At 40.8% G+C, this 14,336-nt stretch overlaps 1 protein-coding gene across 4 annotated transcripts in view; it reads right to left on the bottom strand.

Moving 5' to 3' along the window:
- Positions 1 to 14,336, bottom strand: part of VEPH1 (ventricular zone expressed PH domain containing 1) — a 198,927-nt gene that overhangs the window by 165,659 nt on the left and 18,932 nt on the right. For all 4 annotated transcript variants that reach the window (XM_053658046.1, XM_053658045.1, XM_053658047.1 and 1 more), the window contains 2 exons: positions 11,925 to 12,140; positions 1,134 to 1,308 (listed from right to left, as the gene is read on the bottom strand). In XM_053658046.1, the coding sequence (XP_053514021.1) occupies positions 1,134 to 1,308; positions 11,925 to 12,140 (391 nt within the window). The remainder of the gene's footprint in view (positions 1 to 1,133; positions 1,309 to 11,924; positions 12,141 to 14,336) is intronic.

The raw sequence follows: 14,336 nt of genomic DNA, 5'->3' as shown, positions 1-14,336 counted from the left end.
GTAACACAGTGTGGAACCTGGAGCAAGCAACCCTGTTCTGGGACCTCACTACCAAAATGTACCACCAAGGAGAAATCCAGGTGTCTCCCTGACCCTGCCACATGGGATTAGTGGACTGAGGACTGGTGGCTCCTGATCTTCAAATGGAGCAGCACAAAAGGACAGAAGTGGGTAGTGTGGAGCAGGGTCTGCTCCTGGGACCTTGGTGGCAGTCACAGCCACAAAGTTGGCTGGGCCCAGGGTGGCGGAGGAAGACGCCACCACACTGTGCCATGCTGGGAAGCCCAGAGAGAACAGCAGCATCGGTGTGTGGACCATCTGGACACAGGAAGAGAGCACACGTAGGACCCTTGGGGGTGCCAGGAAACACCTTGTTTGGGAGCACTTTACAGGGGGCTGCTGCTCAACTCGAGCATGTGGGGAGGGGTGTTAGTAAAACAGAGGTCCAGAGACTCACAGTTTTATTGATGAGCACTGCGAAAACTTCAGTGCATATTAAATAATGCTATATATTTTTCTCATCTCAAATCCCCAAAAACGTGGTTTCTGATTTTAAACCCAAGGAAAAAATCCCAAGACAAAGGCAATACTTGGAGTGGACTAATTTGTTTTCTTTCATGCAAATGTAAGACAGTTATCAGAGGGTAACGGTTCACTCCTGATTTAAGTTTTTATGGCTGTATTTCACACAATTACAAATCAGTCCCCAATCATGTTCACATTTATGAAGACTTGACACAGTTTCCTGCTTTTGAAAACCAGAGGAGGAAGAGGTTTTCCATCAGCCACCAAGAGCAGAGGGGCACTTTTCACTCAGTGCAGACAGACAGGCTCACCATCGGCAGTCCACGAACAAGGTATGAGAAGCATGGAAAACAGTCCTCCAAACTGGGAGATGCAGAGTGAGAGGGAAGCTCGCCGACTTACCCAGTGAGTCCACATAAGTCATCTGCCCAGAGAAAAGACACGGACTCAACCAGCCCAAGTAACCTCACCTATGTTCACAAGTTAGCTAGTCAGAAAGCGGAGACTCTAAGGTACCCCTCAATACTCTAGGTCTCACTTCCCACGAACTGGAAATACTTTGAAACGACTCCTAAAACATTTCCCCAAGCTCAGCCTTCACACCATACCTTGGAGTATGCTCTTGACTATCACCTCCGTGTGATCAGCCAGAAGATCTGCCGCGGTGATTGCAGCCAGAGACAGGTAGTTGGACATATTCCTGCAGAGTTCCTTGTTGCCTCTGTGGAGGAATTTCACTGCAATGGGGATGGCTAATGCCATCACTGGGGGCCGGTTGTAATTCTGAGGAAGTGCAAGAAAACAACGTATAGTAAGTGGCCCATTAGTCATTCATGTATTCATTCATCCAAAAAATATTTCTTGAGCTAAGCTCTCAAAGTGCAGCCTTGAGAACAAAGACTTCACCCTGTTTTCATTGTATCTGGGAACTCCTGTTCTTATCAGGGAGACTTACCTCTTATCAGGCAAAGAGACAGTCGATAGCATAGGCTAATGAGGGCCATAATAGGCGAAGGTGGTACTAATGGAGCAAAGAAGGGGCACCCAATCCAGTCTGGCAGGGGGTGTCAAGAAAGACTTCATGGAGAAGGGGATGTCTTAGTTGTACCTAGTGGATGAATAGGATATGGCTACGTAATGGGAAGAAAAAAATGAACAGAAGGAAAAGCACATGTGGAGTCATAGAGGGGAGAGAGAGTTTGTGCATTTGGGGAACTGTGAACCGTTCACTATGGATGGAGAGTGATACATGTGGAGAGACTGGGGTAGGGAGGTAAGAGAAGGGACTGGAGAGGTGAACAGGGGTGTAGTTATGAAAGGTCTGGCAGGCATGCCGAGCAGTTTCGACTGGACTGTTAGGGTGATCAGGAGGCACTGGTGAAAAAAGGAACATCAGATTTATACTTGAGAAACCAACCCGAGGAATGTTGAAGAAATTGCTTTCTGGCTATCTTAAAAACTAAAGTGTCAGCCTGCAAAACAAAGGATCGAGGTTCGATTCCCAGTCAGGGCACAGGCCTGGGTTGCAGGCCAGTTCCCAGCAGGGGACTCACGAGAGGCAACCATACATTGATATTTTTCTCCCTCTCTCCTTCCCTTCCCCTCTGAAGATAAATAAATGAGCCCTGTCTGGTGTGGCTCAGTGGATTGAGTGCCGGCCTGTGAACCAAAGAGTCGCCGGTGCGATTCCCAGTCAGGACACATGTCTGGGTTGTGGGCCTGGTCCCCAGATGGGGGTGTGCAAGAGGCAACTACACATTCATGTTTCTTTTCCTCTCTTCCTCCCTCCCTTCTCCTTTCTCTAAGAATAAATAAGTAAAATCTTTTTAAAAAGATAAATAAATAAAATCTTAAAACAAAAACAAAACCCTAAAGTGTCAGCTCATGAGATTCAGAAGAAAAAAATGAATGAACATAAGTAAAGGAATTTTAGATTCTAAAATAATTCTGTTCTTGATTTACTTTGTGACTGAACATCAATATCTTATGTATAAAATAATGCTATCAGCATTTAAGTACCTTATTTGGGAACAATATTGGAAAAATACAAATTGTTTTCTTAAAAGTGAATGGTATATTTTCACTACCATCAACTTTTCTTTTTTTTTTTTTTAAGTTTTTAGTTTTAGAAAGACAGGGAAAGAAACATCAATGTGTGGTTGCCTCTCATGCAGCCCCTACTGGGGACCTGGCCCCCAACCCAGGTATGTGCCCTGACTGGGAATCAAACTGGTGACCCTTTGGTTTGCAGGCCCATGCTCAGTCCACTGAGCTACACCAGCCAGGGACCATCAATTCCACCCCTGACTAAATATAAAGCAAAACTTTCCCAGTGCACAGCATGTTCAGGAAGCTGAGTTTTTATTACATTTTCTAATGTAGTAAATTTCTAATGTAATAAAAAGTGGTCATTTTTCTCTAATTGTTTATGTAAAAAGTGCTTATGTCTTTCTACTTTGAATTATCCCCTCTAATACCTCTCAGAATTCTGGGTTTTTGGTTGGTGTTCAGCAAATATTTGTTTAACTAAATAACTTATGGAAAACATGTAAATCTATTGTTACAGTTGTCACTAGGAATGTTATGTGGTAGGAAAGGAGGAGAGGGTGGGGGATCCCATCGGCTCTTCTTCCTCTCACTGGCATCATCCAGTGACAGCAGTGGCCCAGTAAGAGTCCAACGCCCGAGTGCCCTTCGTTTCCAGGGCCAGCTGATGGAGCAGGTGAGTTGTTACACACTCCTCAGCAGATTCCAACTTCCATAGCCATCATCTCAGGTACTTCTCACCGAGACATTTCTGCTCCTGACTTTAAGGGTGGTTACATGGTGAATCTAAGGGTGATTCTCAGACATTGACCAGAGAATCACATTTCCCCAGTCCAAATGTTGGGTTCAAGGATGGGCAAGTCATCCGATTATAATTAAAGAGCTATTAAAGGGCTCTGTGAAAGAGATTCTGTTTTCTGATGGATTCAAAGCATTGAGAATGGAGGCTCAAGTAGCTGCCACCATCTCATGACCTCAGAAGGAGAGAATTTACTTGAGATTCAAGGCACTATTGATCTATATGAGAGAGAAGTCTAGAAAAACGGGGTCTAGGTTGAGATCATTTGAGTTCCATGCATGAGGCCATGCCTTACGCCAATTCAACCCCTAAATTGTTCTAAGTGAGCCAGTTAAGTCTCTAGTACTCAAGTTTTTATTTCCTCCCAGTCCCTAGAAACAAAAACAGATAAACTCTGATACACCATTAATCCATTCCTGCAGTTTCACTTATGTTCAGGACTCAACAGTCAATCTGACTTCTGAGCAGAGAAAATAGATATTTGACAACCTAATCTGACATCGCACCATGAAGTCAGCCACATTGAAAGCTCTGACCCTATTCCTTGGTGACAAATCATGCTTATATATAGAGCAGTTTCACTTACTGGTTTCTGTTCTAACTCCTTAAGAGTTCCAAACACTATAAAACTACCAAAAAGTCCATGGCCTGCAGCCTTACTTCTCTAATACTAGGCTTTGCCTTTATCTCCCCTCTTGGTGAATTTAACTGGGGCCTCATTGGACTAGACCATTATTGATATGATGAACTGTGAGGACTCCCCAAGAAGCTGACTGCTCCCCTCCCCTCACTTCAGCTTTGGAAGTCTGAGCATGTGCTTGGTCAGCCACCCAGAATCCTTTGGGTCCACTGAAGCTAACTTACACCAGCAGATTTCCAAAAGGCTGATGGATAATCAGTCATGCCAATCTACTCACCACCATCAGGGTGTTTCCCAGGTCACACCTGTGTATCCCTTTCACATTATTAGGATATCAGGAACCAGATTACCGACCAGAATCTCACAAGATCCAGTTGGAGCAAAGGAGAATCCTGTGAGGTATTTCATCTGTGCCATGTGAAACCTACCCAAAATAACACTCCTGCACTATAACCAAATCGCCGTTTCTAGTGACTGGAACTTCATCAGAGTCAGTCTCTACCCCCTGGGCAGAGCTGGATAAACGTGCCAAAATAATGACTCCAGAGTGAGTATCATCTTTTGGTTGATTCACTCTTCAGACACGTAGTTTTTAGGAAGGCCAATTCATGTGTTCATTTTCTCTATTATAATCATATTCTACCCCTGCTCCCTAAACATTCTATTCATATTACCTCACTTAGAGCATTAGATGTTTTCTAACCCCCTCAATCCTACCTATACAGTTTTTGGGGTTATTCCTATGGACAGACAATTTCTCCATTATGTATAGACTTTTGCAAATTCCACTTTTAGATGACACACTTTTGTTCCTGTGATGGCAGGTCAAAATCCTCATTTTGAGAATAGAACACAAACAGTTCTTCTCTGAGCTCCTCAGAGCTTCCAATGAACTGCAGGCCCATGTTTATTTTATCTACTCTGAGTCCTTAGCCAAGAATAACTGCAGCTAGAGAGGTACACAGCTTCCATTAGAGGTCTAGGTCTTCAAGCACATTTACCTATAACCTGCTAAGAAACCACAGGTAGTGGCATTGGGAAGTACAACTCAGGTATTTCCAACTAATTGTGGACACAGACAGGCATAGTGAAAGATCAATGGAATTCAGTATTCCCAGCAACTCATGTTTTTGCACTTTGGACATGAACTAACACTTGCCAGCAACAATGAAATAATAGGCTGTCTTAGCCAGTTTGATCATATTCTTTTTCCACAGTTCTAGATGTTCTCAAGGAAAAAAAGCAGGCAGTTTTTAAAGTCTATAAAGTATGGTTCCAAGGAAAACATATAAAATCCCCTAAAAATGTATAATGTCATTATGGAAAAAAAAACTTTAACACACTCAGTTTTTCTGTTTTCCTCCCACAAAGGCCATCTAAAAATCTCTTAAATGATAGGAGAAGGGAAGCATTATGCAAAGAGTAAGCAGTTCATACAAACACTAAGAAACTGTGCCCAAAGGCTCACACAATCTCTAAACAGTGTCTAGACAATTCCTTGTGTATCAAGAAGCCATGGGCACTGCTGACAGCCACAGGATGTGCGTAAGGGGCTGGGCAGCCAAGATAAGGCTGGACAGACATGGGCTCCGGGACCTGATAGGTACTATTTGACCTCCTTTGCTCTCAAGTGAAGTGAAGGGAGTTGCTAATGCAGTAGATCTCAGGCCCATGCAACTGTTTTATCACTAGGATTCTTGGGATCTTGGGAATGCTGATGGTACACAGGCCAAGAAAGGCCTATGTATACTTGTGCAAATAAACCACTTTAGCAGCAGTCGTTAATGCCAGAGTCTATGATAGATCTTGCCCCGCAGTGCAGACGTGAGCATGTTGGTATGTGTATCATCTTACATACAACTCAGTGCCCAGTACTCAGGAAACAAGTTCAGTGAAGTACAGGGTAGAAATAAAGACGTGTTCACGGGGATAGTTATAACTCTCTGGAGAAGCAAAACAAGAGGCCCTTGTTCTCCAGATGCCAAGAATTATATTTCTTAACTAGATTAGCACCAATTTGAGCTTTTGGTGGAGGTTTTCCTTTTGAAAATGTACTTTAGGAACGTTTCCCAGTGTTTTAAAATTGAAAAGAATAAAGCCAAGTAGAAGAGATATTTATCTGACGTGATAGCAACTAAAAAGCTCTTTGGCTCTCAGGCCTTGAATTCAAGTAAGAGCTGTAAAAGAGTAGTCTCAAGAAATAGTAAACATCATTTATTAAAATAGTTATACAATGGTTATTCATCCAGCATCATTGATCAGATAATCAAATGGAATTTGAATTTACATATAAAATGTTTTGTTCATAGTAGCATGGCTACATGTAAAATCTATACGGCACATACTGTTAAGTTTTTCCAGTGTGTTTTCTGAGATGCACTAAGAGAGTGGGTCTCAGGACCCAGGGGGTGTGCTGCAGTCTCCTCCCATTTCACACCACCCTCTCCTGTGGTGTTAATTGAGGAGTAAGTACTTTGGCTCGCTCTGCAAGCAGGGAAGTTGTTGTGGAAGTCAGGAAACAATCACGTCTCTTGAACTATTTGTTCATTCATTCACTCATTTATCCAGTAAATATTATTTTGAGCACCTACTGTGTGTCATTCACTTTTTCTAGGTGCTGAGACTACATTAGTGAATAAAAAAGAGCTTATATTTTGGGGATGGTGAGATAGGCAATGAACAACAGTTGCAACAAATAATTAAATTAATAGCCTCTTACAAAGTGTTGAGTGCTATTTTAGTCTTCAGTGGATGATGCTGATGACGACATCAATCCAGGTCAATAACTCATGCAGCAATTTCTGTATCTTAAAGATTTTATGTCTGTTTAAAAATGTCTATTTATTTAATCCTGACAACACACTCATAAGGCAGTTACTCTTGTCACTTGCATTTTACAGATGACAAAATGAAGGCAAAAAAAGATTAATGTTCTCAAGATCGCATTGCAAGTAAATGATAGAGCTGGGTTGCCTACTGAATACACTCTTAAACCCACACAAGCAGTCCTGCCTCTAAAAGCTGCATTGGAAATGCTCTCAAAGCTGTCCAAGGCACTTTGCACACAATGCTAATCAGGGACAGGTTTTGAATTCTCATGAAACATTAACTGGGGAAGAAGAAATAAGAAAATTGAAGTGTGGAATCAAAAAGGTTGGTCAATGAGGTCCTTCTAAAGAAGAAATACAGGTACTTTCTGGTTTTCCAACAGTAGATTTGGGGATTATTCCTGTTCTTCCCTCCAGATAACCCCCTTGGGCAATCTTCCTCTTCATAGGGGTCATCAACAGTGTGAGCAGAGAAGAGGAAGAGATGAAATCAGAGCCAACCTGACAACAGCTCTGCCAAGTGATTTGGTTGGAGAAGAGGCTGAAACTTCTAGAATTCCATTCTAGTACATCAGCTGTGTCAATGCACCTTGAGGTGCATTTTCATTTTTTTTTAAACCCTCTCCAGGTTTGGATTTGTCCTGGATTGTAATGTGCTTTGTGGAGGGCATCTGTCCCCTCATAGGTTTTCCAGGGGCAAGGCAATGGGCATTGGACTACTCTACACAAAAACCTGGTTAGAGGGAGCTGTGGTTTGAAATAGCACTTCTGGATAGTGGCTCAACCACACAGGGATATTGCTTTTATAATGAAAGATGCTCTTCATGAGCCACGAGTTTGTTATGCCCATTTTACAATGGTCAGAACAGAGGCTTAGAGAGAGAAAATGAATGATCTCTTATTTATATAAGACACATAGCATCTGACTATAAGGCCCTCAAGCTCTGAAGCTCTTTGCTGTTCCACCTCTCAACATTTCCTAAGGCAATCAGAATGTCAAACTGGGAGGTGATCTGGTTCATCCTTTGTTTTCTAGATGAGAGACTTGCCTAAGGACTCAGGATGGGTTTGTAAAAGGTCTTCGCCCAGTCCTGGCTGCTGTGGCTCAGCTGATTGGAGGGTCCTCCTGTAAACCACAGGGTTGCAAATTCGATTCCTGGTCAGGGCATATGCCTAGTCTGCAGGTTCTTCTCCTGTTGATGTTTCTCTCCCCCCCTCTTTCTCCCTCCCTTCCCCTCTCTCTAAAATCAGTTAAGTTTGTCCCCACCCTATCATCCAAAGCAAGAGAAAGCAGAACTCAGAAGTACCTGCTGCATAGCTGTACTAATTTTATACTGAGGAATGTCTAGAGGGTGAATTCTGGAATTTTATATTATTTTAAGGTTAATTTAGGGACCAAGGAAAGACAGGATTCAATACAAGAATTGGCAAGCCCTGGCTGGTGTAGCTCAGTGGATTGAGCACGGGCCTGGGAACCAAAGGATCGAGGTTCGATTTCCAGTCAGGGCACATGCCTGGGTTGCAGGCCAGTTTCCAGCAGGGGACGCACAAGAGGCAACCACACATTGATGTTTCTCTCTCTCTCTCTCTCTCTCTCTCTCTCTCTCTCTCTCTCCTTCCCTTCCTCTCTAAAGATTAAAAAAAAAAAAGAATTGGCAAAAGTAGGTCTACAGTTGTGAGTTCATGCAACACAGTTTACTCTTGTATTAAAACTTATTAATTATTGTGTTACTTATTTGTACAACTATGAATCGACTTTTGCCCACCACATACAATAAAAGAGGAATAGAAATGGCCCCTTGGGGTAGGTTGGAATATAGTTAAAAAAGAAAATTTGGGGGAAAATAAGACAAAGGTTTTTTTGTGTGAGTGAACATATTTATGTTTATAATGACAGTGAAGCACCCAGAAAAAAAAATTGAGTGAAATGGGCAAGGGTGTATAAAGAACTGATGGGGCCCTGGCCTGATGCTGGGGTTGCTTATCTGGGGAGAAGGGGTGGATAAAGAGGAAATCATTCTCTTTTTTTTTTTTTTTTGGCTGTGGTACAAGCCAAAAATGCTAAGAATGGCTTTTGACAGTTGATCTATACTGAAATAACAGCATAGATCATGAGTCATCTGGATTTATACATGGTTCCCACACGAACCCAAATTACAAGTAGGGTAAAATCATCTTTTAAGTATTTCCTGCAAGCCAATAGTTCTCCTGAAAATTTGATGAAAGCTAAATGCTAGCACTGGGACCACAGCCTTGCCTGTGGTTCTGGAGGAGCTGACTTTCTGAGATCACATCCTCAGGGGTGGCCGGGACAAATGGCTGACCCTTGCTGAAAGGCGAGTTTCCCTTTAGGGCTTCCTGCCTTCTACTATAAAACCTTCCGCCTCCTTGGAGGCCACACTAAGGACAGCCTGTGCCCACAATGGCTCTACAGGCTGGTGTTCCTCATCCTTTTCAACCAAGAGGCCCTTTGCTCTTTTCTCAATCTCTTCCCAAAATATCAGTGCTTGTCCTCAGGACCCTATTCTCAAGGATCATACAAATGCATTTCCACTGAATCACTGAGTCCCTGACCAGCAGTAAGTTTAACATTTTTATTTCTCAGAAGCATTTGCTGCCTTCTCTCCCACCCCAACCCCAACTTTTGAGTAGGAGACATAACCCCTTACCCAGAATGAAACATCCCTTTGCATTAAAGTTTAGGGCATTTGAGAGGAACAGCCTGCTTTTCTGATCTTGGTCTTATTTCACAAATCTTGACTTTTGCACAAGCTTTTTTTTTTTCTTGGAATGTTCTCTCACTCCATCAGTGAAATTCCCAATTACTGCCCAAATGTGATCTCCATCCAGAATATCCTCCTAACTCTCTAGAACTGTACTACCACGGGAGCCTCTACCCATGGGAAGCCCCTGAGTCCCTGAGAGGTTGAGTACCCCAAAGTAAGACGCGCTCAAACACATCCCGGATTTATAAGATTTTGTATGGGCTGGCCAAAAAGTTCATTTTTTTTTCTTTTGGTAAGATGGCTCTAGTAGCGCTTAGTTGTCTTTACCTTCATTTGAAACAGTTTTATTAGCTTGTATTGTGATGGCTGTCATGTCAGCATGCATTTTAAAAAATCAAAATTTGTGGATTTTTGTGTAACCATATTAATATTGAAGGTGGAAGATAATGCACAACATTTTTAGCATATTATGCTTTTTTATTTCAAGAAAGGTAAACATGCAACTGAAAAGCAAGAAAAGATTTGTACAATGTATGGAGAAGGTGCTGTGACTGATCAAATGTGTCAAAAGTGGTTTGTGAATTTTGTGCTGGAGATTTCTGCCTGGACGATGCTCCACAGTTGAGTAGACCAGTTGGAGGTGATAGTGATCAAATTGAGACATTAATTGAGAACAATCAACTTTATACCACATGGGAGATAACTGACATACTCAAAATATTCAAATCAATAAAGTTATTGGTGAAAATGAAAAACGTGTCTTTTATCTTATGGAAAAAAATCATATGAACACTTTGGTCAAGCCAATTTTAAAAATAGAAAGTATCTCATTAACTTTAATATTGACTACATGCTGAAATGATAATATTTCAGATATACTGAGTTAAGGAAAATATATTAGCACAATCAATTTCATGTGTTTCTTTGTACTTTTTAATGTTGCTACTGGAGAATTCCGAGTGACACAGGCGGCTTGTGTCTGTGGCTTGCACTTCCTTTCCTGGGCGGCACTGCCCTGGATCTGGACCGATGGTTTTGAAATTGTAACAGGAGCTGAAGAATACAGCTGATTTGTGGGTTTCTGTCTGAATGTCCCTGGAGTGGCACTTTGGAATCAATTATCTGTTTCTGATGTATGTCAATAACACATTCAAGATAACCAGTGAAGAACAGATTTATTAGTTATTTGTGGTTATATCCAAGCAACACTAATCTCTCATTCATTTTATTGAAATCCCCATTTCCTCTCCTCTCATCCTCAACCCTAGAGATAAAAAACAAAACAAAATTTAAAAAACAGTGTGATAGTGTGTGTCGGGTCTTTTGTTCAGTTGGCCAGTCCCTGGACTGAGTATGAAATATGTCACAGAGACAACTGTGAGAAAAAAAATAAGAGAAGAAATGGAACTAATATTAGCTGCCACACACAGTGCTAGACATAGTCAGAATTCCCTGGACTGTGCTTAGCGGAACCACAACCCTCAGGGCTGTTCACATATGATGTGTTAGAGGTGGGCTGGCAGGAGAAATGTCATGGTCAAATCGGAGTGGAAAATGAAGCACTAAACAGCTAGCCGGCTTTCTTTATTCTAGGACTTTCCAGACACTTTAATACACTATGAAGCACTGGGAGAGCTCAGAAGGGAAATACTGAGCTCAGTGTTTACCAACTTATTTGATCACAGGGTTCTCTTTGGAGAAATACCTTTCACCATCACTGCATGGTAAAATTTGTTGTAGATACTGTTGCTTCATCTGCATTTTATAGGGAGGAAACTGTGGTTTAGGAAGTTAAGTGTCCTGTCCAACATTTCAATCTCACATAATTGTGTTGTGGCTGAGCCAAAATTCCAAAATGATGTTTATGCCGGAGGAAAGAATTTAACATGATCAGAACAGGCAAATATTATTATGGAGAACTCACAATGCACATAGAAATACACTTGAAAATGACCGAGTTAATTCTCTCCACACATTCCAAGCTCATTGCCCCTCAGTTCAGACTCCACTCCTGTTTTAGTCTCTGGGGATGAAAGAGGTCTCCTTTTCTGCATTTTCCAGTGTTCCTCATTTAAATCTGGGCACATGTTGCTTTATCGTCAGCTTTTCATATGTACATGTCTTGTCTCCCCAAACAAATTAGAGCTTGCTGTGGTTTTCCTTTGAACTCCTCACAGGACATCTTGCATGTAGTAGGTTTTTTAATGACCAGCCTGTCTGGGTTAGCTATTGATGGTTTGTGGTATCTTCTGACAGTAGCCAAATACTACAGAAACATTGGCTCTTGGTTCAGAGACATCATGTGTCCCTCTAAATTGCCAAGCCAGTATAAAATAGTGTGATGTTGAACACCGACATACCTGTAAAATGCAGCTCATGATATCAGAGGCGATTTTTGCATGGGGAGTGTCTTCATCTTTCCCGGAGGCTCTCAGGCTGCGTTCCAAGCAGGAGTCCCAGAGTGCCACGAGAGCCTTCGCATGCTTCTCAATGGACTCCGTCTCTCTGATGGCTGTTGTGATTCTTGTGATGCAGATTTCAACCACTGCCTGGTCATTGTTATTGGTTTGGTAATCCTATTTGGAAGAAAACCTTCATGTTAAATAATACTCTGGAAAGTTATCCTTCAAAGGCATGACAAAATACAAACCGAGTCACTTAGCAAACAGACGTGCAAAACCCTGTGCTAGGAGGTGAGGTTGTAAAGCCCAATGCGACATGCCTTCTTTCGAGATGAGAAGATTGTGGAAGGGGCAGAGTTGGAACCCTGCTCAGATGGAGTAGGTCCCTGTGTCACAGAGACACAGAGGAGTGGGAGTCCAAAGGAGGTTAATTATTCACTTGCAAATGGGTTTAGTTTTCAGGCTGTTTCAGTTTCTAAGTCTGTTATTATTATCATTATTATTTTGCTGTGACATTTCAGTAACTTTTATGAAATGTTTCAAGTTACTTTCCAATTTCTCCTCTTACACTTTCTCTCTCTGTACACAATAGAACAGATCATTTCATCTTTTTTTTTCAAACAACTACCAATCCATTTTAACTTTCCCCAACTCGATTTCCCTACATTTATCTTATTTTAATTCTTCCTCAGATCTTTATTGAGAGATGATATGACCCTTCAAAACATCTAAATGTGAAAACTAGGCCCATTGTTTTAATTTGGAAATTGGTCTGACTGTGAACTCCGTGTGGTGGACTGAATCCTACACGGGTACGTGCCCTCAGATAGGAGGTGACGGGGCTCTCTATCCCACGAGCTCCAGCTCTACTGCAAACTCCAGTGCTAACAACCTTTTTGTACTGTTAGAGCTAGTGCTGCAGAAGCCATCTTATGCATGAAGCCCTCTCCACGCTGTAGACTAATTTGAGCCTAGATTCTGCAGACGTGGATATTTCTGAGGCAAAGTGCAGGAATGTTTTTTAAGGTTCACAATACATTCTGTCCAACTATTTTCCATAAATGTCTTACTGATTTATATTCCCATCAACTGGGTGAAAATATACTCTGCCTATTGTACCTTTGCAAGAAGAGAGTATTTTTGTTTTGCTAATGTGATCAGCGACAAACAATACCTCATTGCTGTTTTACTTGGAATTTCCCTGATTAGAACAAAGATTGAAAATTTTGTCATGTTTATTGGCCATTTGTATTTCCTCCTTTGGAAATGCCCGCTGTATTCTTCTGTTTATTTTTCCTTCATTGAGTCCATTTTTTTTTTTTTGGTTCTCCTGTGGTGTAATATCTTTTTCTTGTGAGGATATTAAGTCAACATTTGGCATGTTGTTTGGGAATGTGTCTCTGTGCTTTGGTATTTTTGGATTTTTTTGTTGCTGTTTATTGACATGCTAGGTTTTTAGGTAGTCAAATATGTCGATCTTTGGGGATTTTATTGCCTTTCTGTTTTTAAATTGGGAATTTAAATTATTTATGGTTATAGATTAAAATATAGAGCTGAGGAAATGAAATCATAATGTATCACATAGAGGTGAACAATACAAAAGATCAAGAGGAATGGAAGATAAAATAGGATAGAATATAAAGGATATAAGGGTAAAATTTTTGTTGGCTTTGTTCATTACTATATTTCCAATGTCTAGAATATTGCTGAAAGATAAAAGATAAATAAATACTTGTGAAATACACATATGAATAAATAAATAAGATCTACAGAAAGAGAGATTAGATGGAAAAGATAATATCTGATATATTTTAAAACTTTCCAAAACTGGTTAAAAGCATAAAACCCAAAGCCACAATACACAATGAGGATTGAGTAGGAAAATGCAAATAAAACCGTGTCTAGAGGTATAATAGAAGCATGGACCTCTAGAAGCAAAGAAAATAATATAAAAAAGATAGCTCACTATAAAAAAAATAACAAGTAAACTAACAGTAGATTTCATAACAGCAATAGTGGAAATTGCTGAGAAATAAAAAGATTGCCAATCTAGAAATTTATATCTAGGTAAGTATCATTCAAAATTAAGAGCAAAATAATAACTTTTCCAAAAACAAACATTGAGACCTTGTCACTAATAGATCTTTATAGAAGGGACTTTTAAAATGTACCCTTCAGCAAATGAAAACTGGGATTCAAAAGAATCATCAGAAAAGAAACAGGAAAGTATTAGATACTAGAAGTAAACGGTGGCTGAATTTTTAAAAAATCAGTAATCTTAAAGAATAGTTTCTAGGGAATTAAACAAGGTGGAATAAAAGTGTTGCTTAAGAATGAGATGGGAATAAAGTGTTCCAAGGTCCTTATGGT

This window comes from Artibeus jamaicensis, unplaced genomic scaffold, assembly GCF_021234435.1.
Source record: "Artibeus jamaicensis isolate MK-2021 breed Jamaican fruit bat unplaced genomic scaffold, CSHL_Jam_final scaffold_474, whole genome shotgun sequence".
Classification (NCBI taxonomy): Eukaryota; Metazoa; Chordata; class Mammalia; order Chiroptera; family Phyllostomidae; genus Artibeus; species Artibeus jamaicensis.
This window is presented reverse-complemented; position numbering and strand designations above follow the sequence as displayed.